Genomic DNA, 15,988 nt, shown 5'->3' with positions numbered 1-15,988 from the left:
CAGAAATGACATAGACTACTTCCAGTCAGCATTTCACACAGTGAATATTCGTCAGTAGGTACACCTTCCCAGCCAAACGATTCAGTACCTCTCTGGGAAGATCCTCACTTCACTACAAAGATATATGATATCTGCTCATCAGTAGATAAGCGTAGTCCCAAAGATACTGCAAAGTACTCGAGAGCTCTATCGAGATTCGAGGCTGGTGCTGTGAGACAGACTGCGTTATCACACCATCCGCTGTTGGCAGCAGATAGGTGTGACGTTTTCAATTACTACTTTGCATTGATGGTTTTTCCTTATCTCTTGCTGAATATGTTAGTTAGCATCCGTATAAAAGCCTCCGATGCAGCTCAGCGCAGCGTTACGGGAGGACTTCTGTTCGTCTAAAGATCTCGACCGCCCACAGCAAGGCGACAGTTAGCACTACCAGTGAAGATGGCGGTTTGCGTTCGAGCAGTCTTTGCTGCGGTGGTGGTCTTCACAGCCCACCTAACGCTGTGTGTGGTAAGTAATCATCACATCTACACGTCCAGTATTAGGTAGCCTCTTCAGCTCCCTTCCAGTAGTCCTTTTTTGTTTAAAGACGTACAATGTTCAGCAACGAAAATTTACAAGAGGTTAAAAATTTGTGCTGTCCGTGAAAGCAGCCGTATTGGAAGAGTAATGACCGTGAAAGCAGCTGTTCGAGCAGGGGTTCTGACCCAGGACAGGGTTTTAATATGTGTTGAATCTTCTGTGATGAAAGATGCATCAGACTCAAATAAAAAAATGTGTTCAGAGGTCGATAGTTCCCCCTTTGCAGATATAAGTATTTTATTTAGCATGGCGGTGATGTAGATGCAGCAATTGTAATAATAGTAGTAGTTGACTCAATGTTGGTAGTTCTCATTGCCCTTCATTGGTTTGCCGTCCAGTCTTACAAGAGCCCGATGAAACCCAATAATAAATAAAATTACAGTGTGTAGTGTAAACATGTTGTGGAGAAAACTCTTTATGATGGGCCAACAGGCGTTGATTTGTTCAACTTTAATGTAGTTACCTTCTACACTCCTGGAAATTGAAATAAGAACACCGTGAATTCATTGTCCCAGGAAGGGGAAACTTTATTGACACATTCCTGGGGTCAGATACATCACATGATCACACTGACAGAACCACAGGCACATAGACACAGGCAACAGAGCATGCACAATGTCGGCACTAGTACAGTGTATATCCACCTTTCGCAGCAATGCAGGCTGCTATTCTCCCATGGAGACGATCGTAGAGATGCTGGATGTAGTCCTGTGGAACGGCTTGCCATGCCATTTCCACCTGGCGCCTCAGTTGGACCAGCGTTCGTGCTGGACGTGCAGACCGCGTGAGACGACGCTTTATCCAGTCCCAAACATGCTCAATGGGGGACAGATCCGGAGATCTTGCTGGCCAGGGTAGTTGACTTACACCTTCTAGAGCACGTTGGGTGGCACGGGATACATGCGGACGTGCATTGTCCTGTTGGAACAGCAAGTTCCCTTGCCGGTCTAGGAATGGTAGAACGATGGGTTCGATGACGGTTTGGATGTACCGTGCACTATTCAGTGTCCCCTCGACGATCACCAGTGGTGTACGGCCAGTGTAGGAGATCGCTCCCCACACCATGATGCCGGGTGTTGGCCCTGTGTGCCTCGGTCGTATGCAGTCCTGATTGTGGCGCTCACCTGCACGGCGCCAAACACGCATACGACCATCATTGGCACCAAGGCAGAAGCGACTCTCATCGCTGAAGACGACACGTCTCCATTCGTCCCTCCATTCACGCCTGTCGCGACACCACTGGAGGCGGGCTGCACGATGTTGGGGCGTGAGCGGAAGACGGCCTAACGGTGTGCGGGACCGTAGCCCAGCTTCATGGAGACGGTTGCGAATGGTCCTCGCCGATACCCCAGGAGCAACAGTGTCCCTAATTTGCTGGGAAGTGGCGGTGCGGTCCCCTATGGCACTGCGTAGGATCCTACGGTCTTGGCGTGCATCCGTGCGTCGCTGCGGTCCGGTCCCAGGTCGACGGGCACGTGCACCTTCCGCCGACCACTGGCGACAACATCGATGTACTGTGGAGACCTCACGCCCCACGTGTTGAGCAATTCGGCGGTACGTCCACCCGGCCTCCCGCATGCCCACTATACGCCCTCGCTCAAAGTCCGTCAACTGCACATACGGTTCACGTCCACGCTGTCGCGGCATGCTACCAGTGTTAAAGACTGCGATGGAGCTCCGTATGCCACGGCAATCTGGCTGACACTGACGGCGGCGGTGCACAAATGCTGCGTAGCTAGCGACATTCGACGGCCAACACCGCGGTTCCTGGTGTGTCCGCTGTGCCGTGCGTGTGATCATTGCTTGTACAGCCCTCTCGCAGTGTCCGGAGCAAGTATGGTGGGTCTGACACACCGGTGTCAATGTGTTCTTTTTTCCATTTCCAGGAGTGTATATATTTACATGTGCTGCAATTTTATCTGCGCTAGACTTCACACAGGCGTTGTAGTAGTAGTTTTGTCATATAAATCTAACATCGAAGGGGAATTTGTTGTTATCACAGCGTTATAAACTAATGAAATGGGGGCGGCCGCTGTGACCGAGCGGTTCTAGGCGCTTCAGTCCGGAACCGCGCTGCTGCTACGGTCGCAGGTTCGAACCCTGCCTCGGGCATGGATGTGTGACGCGTCCTTAGGTGAATTAGGTTTAAGTAGTTCCGAGTCTAGGGGACTGATGACCTCAGATATTAAGTCCCATAGTGCCTAGAGCCATTTGAACCATTAATGAAACGGATCCAAATTACAGCATGTATTTAATAATCAACACTGTGGGAAGTGCTACAGTTCAGTGAGGGAGTTTGTGTAAAATTGTCCTGTGCTATATAAAATAGTTTAATAGCTATACACTGAGGCGACAAAGGACATCGGACTCCTCCTAATAACGAGTCGGCCTCCTTTCGCTAGGGGTAGTGCAGCGACTCGATGCAGAATGGATTCAACATGTCGTTGGAAGTCCCCTGCAGAAACATGGAGCCATTCTGCCTCTATAACCGTCCATAATTGCGAAAGCGTTGCCGGTGCAGGATTTTGTGGGCGAACTGACCCTTCGATTATGTCCCATAGATGTTTGATGGGATTCATGTCGGGCGATCTAGGTGGCCAAATCATTCGCTATAACTGTCGAGAATGTTCTCCAAACCAATCGCGAACAGCTGTGGCCCGGCGACATGGAGTATTGTCATCCACAATATGAAGTCCATGAAAGGCTGCAAATGGTCTCCAAGTAGACGAACATAACCATTTCCAGTCAATGATCGATTCAGTTGTACCAGTGGACCCAGTCCATTACATGGAAACACAGCCCACACCATTACGGAGCCAACACCAACACGCACAGTATCTTGTCGAAATATTGATTCCATGGCTTCGTGGGGTCTGCGCCACACTCGAACCCTACCATTACCTCTTAACAATTGAAATCGCGACTCTTGGACCAAGTCACGGTTTTCCAGTCGTCGTGAGCCCACAAGAGGCAGTACAGGTGATGTCATGCTGTTAGCAAGGGCACTCGCATCGTTCGTCTGCTGCCATAGCCCATTAATGCCACATTTCGCCGCACTTATCCCAACAGATACATTCGTCGTATGTCCCACACTGATTTCTGCTGTTGTTCCACGGAGTGTTGCTTGTCTGTTAGTAGTGACAACTCTACGAAAACGCCGCTGATCTCGGTAATTAAATGAAGGCCGTCGCCCTCTCCGTTGTCCGTGGTGAGGGCTAATGCCTCAGATTTGGTGTTCTCGCCGTGTCCTTGACACTATGGATCTCGGAATACCGAAATCCCTAGCGATTTACGAAATAAAATGTCCCATACGTCCAGCCCCAACTATTATTCCGCGTTCAGAGTCTGTTAATTGCCGTCGTGCGGCCATAATCACGTCGGAAACCTTTCCGCGTGAATCACCTGGGTACAAACGACAGCTCTGCCAGTGCACTGTCCTTTTATACCTTGTGTAAGCGACACTACCGCTACGTGTATATCAGCATATCGCTGTCCCATTACTTTAGCCACCCAGAAATGCAACCAGTCGTTTTTTGAAATATTCGTTGATTTTTGGACTTTTTTCAGGCTGCAGATGGGTCACTTGGAAATTACAGGTTTATTTACATAGTATGAAAGTTCTGGCTCTGTGACAGAAAAAAGGCTTTAATGCACCGCCCTGAGTGATGGTTGTATGACGAGTTGTATCAGAAAAGTGACTAGTTGCAGCTCTACGTACCTGTATCTGACATACAGTCATAGGTTCCCGATCATCCGTAATGCATAAGCTTCATTACTTTCATAACTAATCTGGAGATAGTGACCCACACACACACACACACACACACACACACACACACACACACACACACACACACACACACACACACCTGTTTACACATTCGTTACTTTCACAAAATATTAGTCTTGATCTACTGCATAACTATATAAGGACAGGCCGTTGTCTAATATTGTTACGAAAAATCTCAAAACGTACTTCATCACTTTGACAAGCTGAGACGTAGTTGTGAATAGAACAGTGATCCATGAAGTGTAGAATAAATTTCTTTATTTTCCCCTATGATCACAGAATTTTAGGTCTTTAGAACACCGGTTTCGGTCAACAGTAACAGATCTGAAGATGGTCATTGCGGAACGAAACCGGTAGTTTAAGGGCCTAACGTTTTGTGATAATACAAGGAAATAAAGTAATTTCTTCTACTTATTGACTTTACTTGGCTCTGAGCACTATGGGACTTAACATCTGAGGTCATTAGTCCCCTAGAACTTGGAACTACATAAACCTGACTAACCTAAGGACATAGATAGGAGGGAGCATGAGATGGCCTGAGACAAGGGGAAAGAGATGATGCACGCAGAGAGGGGAAGGAGGAGGAGTTGGACAAAGAATTGGGTGGGGGATGGTAGCAGAGAGAGGTAGAATGGAGTTTAGGATGTATAAGCAATTTCCATACATATTTAATAACTATGAAGCATTGCCGACTTCGCTAGTTTACGCAGGAAAATCGTACAGACATACCGTCGTTTGACCATCGAACAGACTCCCATATTGACGGCATAGTAACAAGCACTCGTGGCGTAGAGAAACAACTCAAGGAGCTGAAAACAAATAAGTCACCAGGACCGGATGGAATCCCAATTCTGTTTATCAAAGAATACTCTACGGCAGTGACCCCTTACTTACTTTGCATTTTTATCGCGAATCTCTCGCCCAACGCAAGTACCAAGCGACTGGGTAAAAGCGCAGGTGACTCCTGTGTATAAGAAGTGCAAAAGAACAGACCCGCAAAATTACAGACCAATGTCCCTAACATCTGTTTGCTGCAGAATCTTTGAACATATTCTCGGTTCGAAAGTAACAAATTTTATTGAGACCGAGAAGCTTATGTCCACGAATCAGCATGGTTTTAGGAAGCAACGCTCGTGCGAAACTCATACTGTCCTTTTTTCGCTGTGAACTATGGATGAAGGGCAACAGGAAGATTCCATATTTCTAGATTTCCGGAAAGCGTTTGACACGTTGCCCAATTGCAGTCTGTTAATGAAGGTACGAGCTTATGGAATAGGTTCACAGATATGTGAGTGGGTTGAAGACTTCTGTAGTAATAGAACCCAGTATGTTGACCTCGACGGCAAGTGTTCATCAGAAACAAGGGTATCGTCAGGAATGCCCCAGGGAAGTGTGATAGCCGGCCGCGGTGGCCGTGCGGGTCTAGGCACTTCAGTCCGGAACCGCGTGACTGCTACGGTCGCAGGTTCGAATCCTGCCTCGGGCATGGATGCGTGTGATGTCCTTAGGTTAGTTAGGTTTAAGTAGTTCTAAGTTCTAGGGGACTGATGACCTTAGATGTTGAGTCCCATAGTGCTCAGAGCCATTTGAACCATTTTTTTTTAGTGTGATAGGAGCATTGTTGTTCTCTGTAAACATAAGTTGGCGTACAGGGTGGGCAGCAACTTGCGGTTGTTTGCTGATGCTGCTGTGGTGTACGGTTGGTGTCGAAGTTGAGTGACTGGAGGAGGATACAAGATGACTTGACAAGATTTCTAGTTGGTGTGATGAATGGCAACTAGTTCTAAATGTATAAAAATGTAAGTTAATGAGGATGAGTAGGAAAAAGAAATCCGTAATGTTCGGATACAGCATTAGTAGTGTCCTGCTTGACACAATCAGACTTTGAATATCGGGGCGTAGCGTTGCAAAGCGATATGAAATGGGACGAGCATTTGAGGATTGTGGGAAAAGGCGAATGGTCGACTTCGGTATATTGGGGGAACTCTGGGATAGTGTGGTTCATCTTTAAAGGAGACCGCATATAGGACGTTAGTACGACCTATTTTTGAGCACTGCTCGAGTGTTTGGGATCCGTATCAGGTCGAATCAAAGGAAGACATCGAAGCAATTCAGAGGCGGGCTGCTATTTGTTACTGGTAAGTTCGGATAACACAAAAGCGTTGCGTGATGCTTCGCGAGCTCAAATGGGAATCCCTGCAGGGAAGGCGACATTCTTTTAAAGTCAAACTATCGAGGAAATTTATTTAAAGAACCGGCATTTGAAGCTGACTGCAGAACGATTCTGTTGCCTCCAGGTTCGAATCCTGCCTCGGGCATGGATGTGTGTGATGTCCTTAGATTAGTTACGTTTAAGTAATTCTAAGTTCTAGGGGACTGATGACCTCAGAAGTTAAGTCCCATAGTGCTCAGAGCCTTTTTTTTTTTTTTTTTTTTTTTTTTTTTTTTTTTTTTTTTTTTTGCCTCCAGCACACATTGCGCGTGAGGTACGAGAGATTAGGCCTCATATGGAAGCGTATAGATAGTTGTTTTTCTCTCGTTCTTTTTGCAGTTGGAACAGGAAAGGAAATGTCTAGTAGTGATACGGGGTACCCTCCGCCACACGCCGTAAGGCGGATTGCAGATTATCGATGTAGATGTAGATGTAGAATCTTATAAATGACACACTGGACACCAGACCACTCAAATTGCAAAATGAAATAACTGACATCATGTTGAGACAGTAAATGAACAGACCGATACCCCGTTGTAAGAAACACCATGTCACTAAAATAAAATAGCCCATCGCCTTTCAAGCAGTGAATGTTCCTTTAGCTGGAGTTATGTGACCCAGAAGTGACTTATACTTTATTTTTGGGATCAAACCATACACTCTACGACCTGTAGTGAAATTAAAAGCAACCAAGAGTTAAAACTATGCGCGAGATACGAGAGTGGCTAAGCGATTAGGACCATATCATCACACGTCATTGGATATACGGTTTCTCTTACTCAGCAATATCACTTCCCTACATGTGTGTCTACAGGCGCAGGACGTGTACGTGACGGTGCAGCAGGGCAGGCTGAGAGGCGCCGTGGAGACGAGCGCGCTGGGCCTGCCCTACGCCAGCTTCAGGGGCGTGCCCTACGCACAGCCACCCGTCGGGGAACTACGCTTCCAGGTAAATGTTGCCACTTCTTATCTACAGACCTGCAGACGCTTCCTGGCTCATGTACGTGGGGCGTTCAACAAATAATGCAACGCATTCCTTTTTCATGAAAGAAGATTGCTTTTATTCAAGATTCCAATACACCATATTATTCCGCACTCGATTGGCTGCAGAACCCTACTTTTCAACATAATCTCCGTTCCATTTGACGGTCTGATGCCACCTTTCTGGGAGGGCCTGTATTCTCGTTTCGTACCACACCATTGGTCGACGTCGGAGCCAATGTCTTGTTGCATCAATAACATCCCCATCATCCACGTACTGCCTCCCGCGGATTGAGCCGAGGAAGAACAGTCCAATGAATTTTTGTGGGCTGCTCTCTGGTGCGTAGTCTTGTATGAGGCCTAGAGTTGTCATACAGAAGGAGAAATTCGTTGGCATTGTTGTGGCGATGAACATGCTAAAGCCGCTTCTTCTGTTTTTTGAAGGTATCACAATACACTTCCGAATATATGGTTGCACCAAGAGGGAGGAAATCATACAGAATAACCCCTCAGAGTCCCGGAAGACAGTCGCCATGACTTTACCAGCTGAGGGTGTGACTTTGAACTTTTTCTTGGGAGCAGAGATGGCGCCACTCCGTGGACTGCCTTTTTTTCTCCGGTTCGCAGCGATAAACCCATGTGACAAAAAATTTTCCCGATCAGCGTCGTAACACGCAAGCAATTCCTCACAGGTGGTCTGTCGTTGCTCTTTATGAGCTTCTGTTAGGCGCTGAGGAATACAACAGGCATACACTTTGAGAACCCCCACTGTGGATGATAGTGTCAGCAATGAAAACAAAGAGGTCCCGTTGAGCAGTGAGGTGTTTGATTGTGATCTGTCCATCACCTCGAATGAGAGTGTCCGCACGTTCCAATATTACAGGAGACATAGCTGTGCACCGCCGCCTGGCATGTGCTAGATCCGACAGATTTGTGCGATCTTATTTCGATGATGACCGACGCCTCGCCCATCGACTCACCACGATTTTGTTCACTGCCAGGTCTCCGTAGACATTCTGCAAGTTCCTATAAATATCTGCGATACTCTAGCGCTCCGCCAAAGGAAACTCAGTGACAGCTCTGTGCTTGGAACGCACCTCCGTTAAAGACGCCATTTTGAAGTTTGCGTATATCGCCGCCATGTATTGGAATTTCGTGGAACAATACAGGCAAAAGCGGGGATATTCCAAGATGTCCCACAACGAATTTTGCATGTTTTTCAACCGTAATTGGCCGAGAAAAGAAACATTTTGCATTACTCATTGACCGCCCCTCGTATTTGTGTGCACACATCTAGAGCGAATGGGGTTGGGGTTGTTTGGGGGAAGAGACCAAACAGTGAGGTCATCGGTCTCATCGGATTAGGGAAGAACGTCGGCAGTGCCCTTTCAAAGGAACCATCCCGGCATTTGCCCGGAGCGATTTAGGGAAATCACGGAAAACCTAAATCAGGATGGCCGGACGCGGGATTCAACCGTCGTCCTCCCGAATGCGAGTCCAGTGTGGTAACCACTGCGCCACCTCGCTCGGTAGAGCGAATGGACAAAACCCTCAAGGGTGATACAAAAGCATGTTGTTGCTGTGGTTCCCACTCCAGAGGCTAATTTGATGTAGATGTCTATACTAATCTGTTCTCCATAATCTCTCACATCTCTGATGTAATTGCTGCGACCTACATTCACTCCAGCTTGCTCATTATAGCCGAGAGTCGGCCTCCCTCTAGAGTTTTTATCAGCCACACATCTTTCCATTAACTAATTAACTATTTCTTCGATGTCTCAGGATGTATCCGATCCATTTATCTTTACTTTTAGTCAAGTTGTGCCATGAAGAGCTTTCCTGCCAGACACTATTCAGTATTCCTTCATTGGTTAACATGTCTACCGACTTGATCTTTAGCATTCTTCTGTAAAGTTGTACTTAAAAAGCTTCTATAGTATTCTTGTCTGTACTGACTGCTGTACATGTTTCAATTCTCTGTAACGCTACACTTTACTACAGAAGAGACTTCCTAAAATTTAAATTTATACTCGATTAGTTAGTTAGTTAGTTATTTCATGTTCCATGGATCATTTTGCTCGATAAATCGTATTTACGTGAAAAGAGTCATTTGACATTCACTTTGCAGATTAACAAGGCAAAGCAATTTCGTCAATTCTACAAACTCTAAAAACATCAACAGGTGATGTAGGACCATAAATCAATTCCCAAAAGTAAAATTAGTAGCGGCCTTCTTTGCAGAATAAATTGAATCAAGGGTCCCATAATTAACAATTCTGTGACTCTTCAAAGATTTATAATGCTGACTTTTGTGACGGCCTTCGTAGCGACAACACTTCGCTGTAGAAATGGCCTACGAAGTCACCGCCACACTTTTAATAGCGGGCCGACCGGTCCGCTGGAACAGTGAACAGAAAGATGAAAACCCAAACACTCGGATTAAATGAAAGTCGGTACTTATCTTTATTAACGACGATACAGAACACAGTGGTGAACATGGTCTACAGAAAACTGTCTAGTTCGAGTCGGAGCGGCTAGGTCAGCGTCGGCGGACGACAAACAACAACTCTGCTGCGATGAACACACAACTGACTAGCAAGTACACAATTCGGTGGCGAGTATACAACTGAGCGGCGAATCCAGAACTGTCCTAGCGCTCGCGACTCCAGCGCTTAAGAAACCAGAAGCCAGCGGTGGCGCGCGCAGACTTGCGGCGATTTCCTGTCTCGCTGGCGCTGCTTATGCGGACGGCGTCCGGACTTTGATGCTGCCAACCTTTTGGCAGCGGGCTCGGGTGGCATTACTGGCTAGGATATAACACTCCTCCCCCCCAAATCGCCGCAGAGTCGTTGAATAATGACGTGGCGAGCGTCGACGGCGGGGGAGGGGTCTGGCCACAGGCGTAGCAGAAGAGACCGGGGCGGAGACTGTTGTCGGTGGCAGTCCCCGGTCCGCACCCCAGCATTGGCTGCGCGGGGCCTCGGGAAACACCGACTGAAAACCGAGGTCAGGGTGCACGCCTGTGACTACGGGCGCAGCTTCTGGTACTGGACGCGACGGGGCGTCGGGACCCACGAAGAGAGGCAGCGTCTCCTGACGCTGCGTCGACGGCTGCCGAGTGGGCGCCGGACAAGGCGCAGCGGTGTCAGACTCCTTGGGGGTGCCCAAGGAAAGCGGCTGCAGGACAGGCTGCACAGCCACCGCTTGGGAAAGCGGCCCGGCTGAGGGGTCGACGTCCATCAGCTCCGAAGGCGGTGGCGACTGAAGAGGGACCGCAGGCACCGGAGCGACCACCTGGGGCGCTCCCGGATGAAGCTGCGCGGGAGGCATCAACGGGACGGGCTGTCGGCGTGGTAGCGGCGACTGCTGCTGCTGCTGCTGCCCTGGGGGCGGCAGCGAAGTCGGAAGGCGCGGCTGGAACCCGCCGCGGACCAAATCTGTGGACAAAGAACGAGCGGCAGAATCCGGGCGGTCAGCGCGGCGCAACTGGTTCTGATGCCTCCTGTGCACCCCAGTAGCACCTTGAACAGTATAAAAACCGCGACCCTGGACACTTATCACGGTACCACGTTCCCAACGACGGCGACCGTGATAAACGGCGTCGTTGCGCTGAAAACGCGTGCGATGCTCAGAAGCGGCGGGTCGATCCGGGGGGTGCAACAACCGTAGTAGGGTGCGATGACGACGGCCGTGGAGAAGCTCCGCAGGCGAAGGGCCGTCGCGTGGCGTGGTCCGGTACGACGACAGGAACGTGATGAGGGCCTGCTGACGAGAGTGCGTAGCACGAAGGCGGTCCATATGATCCTTGAATGTGCGTACAAAACGTTCCGCTGCACCATTCGATTGAGGGTGGAACGGCGGAGTAAGAACATGGCGAATGCCATTGGCAGAACAAAAACCTTCAAATTCAGCAGAGGTAAATTGTGGACCATTGTCAGACACTAAAACTTCTGGAAGACCCTCAATACAAAAAATTGAAGTCAACGCCTGTATAGTTTGTGCAGACGTTGTAGACTGCATGGGCACAACAAACGAAAAATTACTAAATGCATCTATCACGATGAGCCAACGAGAATGCCAATATGGGCCAGCGAAATCAATATGTACTCGCTGCCAGGGACCGGCAGGGCGTGCCCACTCAAAATAGCGTTGAGGCGGAGCAGCTTGGTGTTCGGCACACGTCGAACAATCTGTAGACATCTGCGTAATCTGCTTATCAATGCCGATCCATGTACAATGACGGCGGGCAAGCTGCTTGGTGCGGACCACTCCCCAATGACCTTGATGCAACAAGTCGAGGACCTTGAATTGGAGCACTTGGGGAACCACTACACGAAGCTGGTCATTCTCGGTGCGTAACAGCAAAACTCCGTGCGAAACAGACAACAGATGACGTTGCGGATAATAGCGACGAACCACAGGATCCGATATGTCCTTTGCCTTGGACGGCCAACCACGTTGAACAAAACGTAATAGTAAACTCAGATGAGGATCCGTAGCTGTCTCACGTGCCACCTGACGATAATCAATCGGAAAATCCCGGAGGGATTGATGCTCATCGGCGTCAATCTGATGGCAAGAGTCGTCAGAGGAATCGAAGACATCATCCGCAGCAATCGGCAATCTAGAAAGCGCGTCAGCGTTTGCATGCTGAGCTGTAGGGCGATACAGTATCTCATACTGGTATTGTGATAACAAAACAGCCCAACGTTGTAGTCTCTGAGCTGTCCGCTGAGGAACTGGTTTAGACGGATGAAACAGCGACGTCAGGGGCTTGTGATCTGTGACTAAATAGAATGGTCTACCATAGAGGTAGTGATGGAATTTTGTGACACCGAACACAATAGCCAACGCTTCCTTGTCCAATTGGCTATAATTACACTGAGCTTTTTTTAACAATTTAGATGCGAACGCAATAGGACGTTCGGTGTTACCGACTCGGTGAGACAACACAGCACCGAGACCGAAAGAAGAAGCATCACAAGCTAACACCAGAGGCTTGTTAGGGTCGTAATGGACCAGACAACGATCATTCAATAAAGCCTCTTTTAGCTGCTGAAAGGCTGATTGGCAATCAGCTGACCACACAAACGGAACATTCTTACGGCGGAGACGATGCAACGGTGCAGCAATCTGTGATGCATTAGGTATAAACCTAATATAATATGTCAATTTGCCAAGAACTGCTTGCAATTCATGCAGATTGCGAGGGGCGGGCAAATCACGAATAGCTGCTAAATGTGACTGGGAGGGATGAATGCCTTGAGCATTAATAACATGTCCCAGATACTCCAACTCCGTAAGGAAAAATGAACATTTATCGATGTTGCAACGTAGGCCTGCCTGAGACAACACTGTAAACAAACACTCCAAATTACGGAAATGTTCAGCAGGCGTCCGACCGGACACAACAATATCGTCTAAATAGTTGCAACACGATGGCACATTAGCCAAAAGTTGGGACAAAAAACGCTGAAAAACAGCTGGAGCTGACGCACAACCAAAAGGCAAACGCAGAAAACGGAACAACCCCAACGACGTGTTTATGACAAAACACTGTTGTGATTCCTCGTCGAGGAGCAATTGCAAATATGCTGCACGGAGATCAATTTTGGAAAAGAAACAAGCTTCCCCTAACTTATCCATCAGCTCGTCCGGTCTAGGTAAAGGAAAAGAATCAATGACAGTCTGAGAATTAACTGTCGACTTAAAATCAGCACACAAACGTAACTTGCCAGACGGTTTCTTTATAATAACTAAGGGAGAAGCCCACTGGCTCGCTGAAACGGGTTGAATAACACCGTCGTTTTGCCAACGACGAAGTTCATCTTCTACAGGTGCCCGGAGGGCGTGAGGCACTGGACGAGCACGAAAAAATCGAGGCTGAGCATTATCTTTTAACGTAATATGAGCGGCAAAGTTCGCAGCACAACCCAGTTCGTCTTTAAATATGTCACTGTATCGTTTACACAAATCGGTTATGCTGTCTTGAGGAACAACAACAGAATTAAGTTGCAACACATTGTCTTGGATAGACAGGCCAAACAAGTCAAAACAGTCTAATCCGAAAATGTTTACACTGTCTGTAGCGCGGAGCACTGTGAATGAAACTGTTTTTGTGTTGCCCCGGAATGTGGCTGGCACGCTACATACACCTAACACAGGAATTTGTTCTCCACTATAAGTAGCCAAAGAATGTTTTGCCGCTGAAAGTTTAGGGCGGCCGATAGCCGCATACGTAGCACTATTTATGAGAGTCACAGACGCACCAGTGTCTAATTGAAAATTGAAGGTCTTATCCTGGATGCGTAGCTTCACAAATAGTTTATTACACTGTCTCTGGATCGGTGCAGCGGAGGCGGAAGACACAAAATCAGCGCGTTTAGCGCGTGTTCGCTGCTTACGACAACTCGTGGGTTGGGCGGGTGGAACAACAACTCCCGCTTCACTTGCAGTCTGCACATTACTTTTTACAGCGTTTGAATTACGCTTGGGTCGCATAGCAGAGGGCTGGGTGGGTGGCTTATTGCGAACAAGATTATTACCCACACGAACCGTGGAAGAGTCTTTAAACGCGACCTTCTGGGCGGGCTGGCTTTGAAGAACATGAATATCCATGGGCTGGGCAGCACTAGAATTGTTCTTGCGTTTACGCAAACAAACAGTCTGGATGTGTCCTTTCCTTTGACAAAAGTGACAAACCGCGTTTCTTAACGGGCAACGTTCACGAGGATGAGCAAGAACACACTTAGGGCAAGACTTAACTCTATCATTTTGCACATGCGGCTGACGAATGTGTTTAACATGGCGCGGCCGGCTAGTGTTTACAGTCTGACTCTGCCGGTGGGACCGCGGGCGTGACATAACTTGCTTAGCACAGGCAATTTGAGAAATACATGGCTGATCTAACTCACACTCAGCATAGTCAAAAGTATCTTGGGCTTCAATAATGTTCATCACAGTCTCTAATGACGGGTCAGGCAACTTTAAGATAGCAGCACGAATACGAGAATCTGCAATGTTTTGAGTAATAGCGTCTCGTAACATGACATCACTGTAGGAAGCTCCACACACACAATTAAATCGGCACTGACGGGTGAGGCCCCGTAAATCTGTTAACCACTGTTTATTAGATTGATGTGGCAGTTTCTTTAATCTGAAGAACTTGAATCTGGCCGCTGCCACATGAACTCGCGACTCGAAATACTCAGCAAGCTTGGTAACAACAACGTCATAGTCTAAAGCTTCTGGCTTGGATTCCGGGAACAACTTACAAAGTAGTCTATAGACTTCCACGCCTGCAGTGGAAATTAAATAAAGCTGCCGCTCATTACCTGTGATTTTGTAGACTGACATGTGCGCCTGCAACTGCGCGAAATATTCTTGCCATTCTTCTCGTGATGCCTCAAAAGCACGAAAAGGCGGTGCTGCCTGTGCTTGTTCCTTGTGTGGTGGTGGATTAGCCGCTTGTTTGGCGATTGCTTCCACCAGACTTTGTATTTGCTGACTCTGTAACAAGATCAACTGTTGTAATTCGGCAGACATAGTGAACACAAATTAAACCAGCCCCCAAAATTCTATCTCAAGAAACAAGTTGAACCAGCCCTGCACACGAGTTCGGAAGTCCTCGTCGCCAGTTTTGTGACGGCCTTCGTAGCGACAACACTTCGCTGTAGAAACGGCCTACGAAGTCACCGCCACACTTTTAATAGCGGGCCGACCGGTCCGCTGGAACAGTGAACAGAAAGATGAAAACCCAAACACTCGGATTAAATGAAAGTCGGTACTTATCTTTATTAACGACGATACAGAACACAGTGGTGAACATGGTCTACAGAAAACTGTCTAGTTCGAGTCGGAGCGGCTAGGTCAGCGTCGGCGGACGACAAACAACAACTCTGCTGCGATGAACACACAACTGACTAGCAAGTACACAATTCGGTGGCGAGTATACAACTGAGCGGCGAATCCAGAACTGTCCTAGCGCTCGCGACTCCAGCGCTTAAGAAACCAGAAGCCAGCGGTGGCGCGCGCAGACTTGCGGCGATTTCCTGTCTCGCTGGCGCTGCTTATGCGGACGGCGTCCGGACTTTGATGCTGCCAACCTTTTGGCAGCGGGCTCGGGTGGCATTACTGGCTAGGACATAACACTGACAATCAACTAAAGGATACATATACCAGAGATAATCACACAGTGGATCCTACAGTAAAAGATTCAGTGAACAGAACATAAGCATGCATATGGGTGTATTCCCCTGCCCCCCCTTATGTCTCAACTGATTAATCAACAGAACAATATGTGGCCATCAAACTCTTTTTATTTTTTTTATTTTTTTGAATATACAGATGTGTGTTAGTAATTTCTTTCCACCACCTTTTACACATATAATAATAGAAATTCTTACACAGAACAGTAATGTTTGAGG

The 15,988-nt window shown here is 47.9% G+C and overlaps 1 protein-coding gene across 1 annotated transcript in view; it reads left to right on the top strand.

Moving 5' to 3' along the window:
- Positions 1 to 375: 375 nt before the first annotated feature.
- LOC126199297 (venom carboxylesterase-6-like) overlaps positions 376 to 15,988 on the top strand; it is a 95,707-nt gene continuing 80,094 nt past the window's right edge. The window contains exons 1-2 of the mRNA XM_049936122.1: positions 376 to 507; positions 7,396 to 7,530. Of these exons, the coding sequence (XP_049792079.1) occupies positions 439 to 507; positions 7,396 to 7,530 (204 nt within the window). The 5' untranslated portion in view covers positions 376 to 438. The remainder of the gene's footprint in view (positions 508 to 7,395; positions 7,531 to 15,988) is intronic.

Source organism: Schistocerca nitens, chromosome 8 (assembly GCF_023898315.1).
Source record: "Schistocerca nitens isolate TAMUIC-IGC-003100 chromosome 8, iqSchNite1.1, whole genome shotgun sequence".
In the NCBI taxonomy this organism is placed as follows: Eukaryota; Metazoa; Arthropoda; class Insecta; order Orthoptera; family Acrididae; genus Schistocerca; species Schistocerca nitens.
Note: the sequence above shows the minus strand (reverse complement) of the source record. Positions and strands in the feature narration are given on the sequence as shown.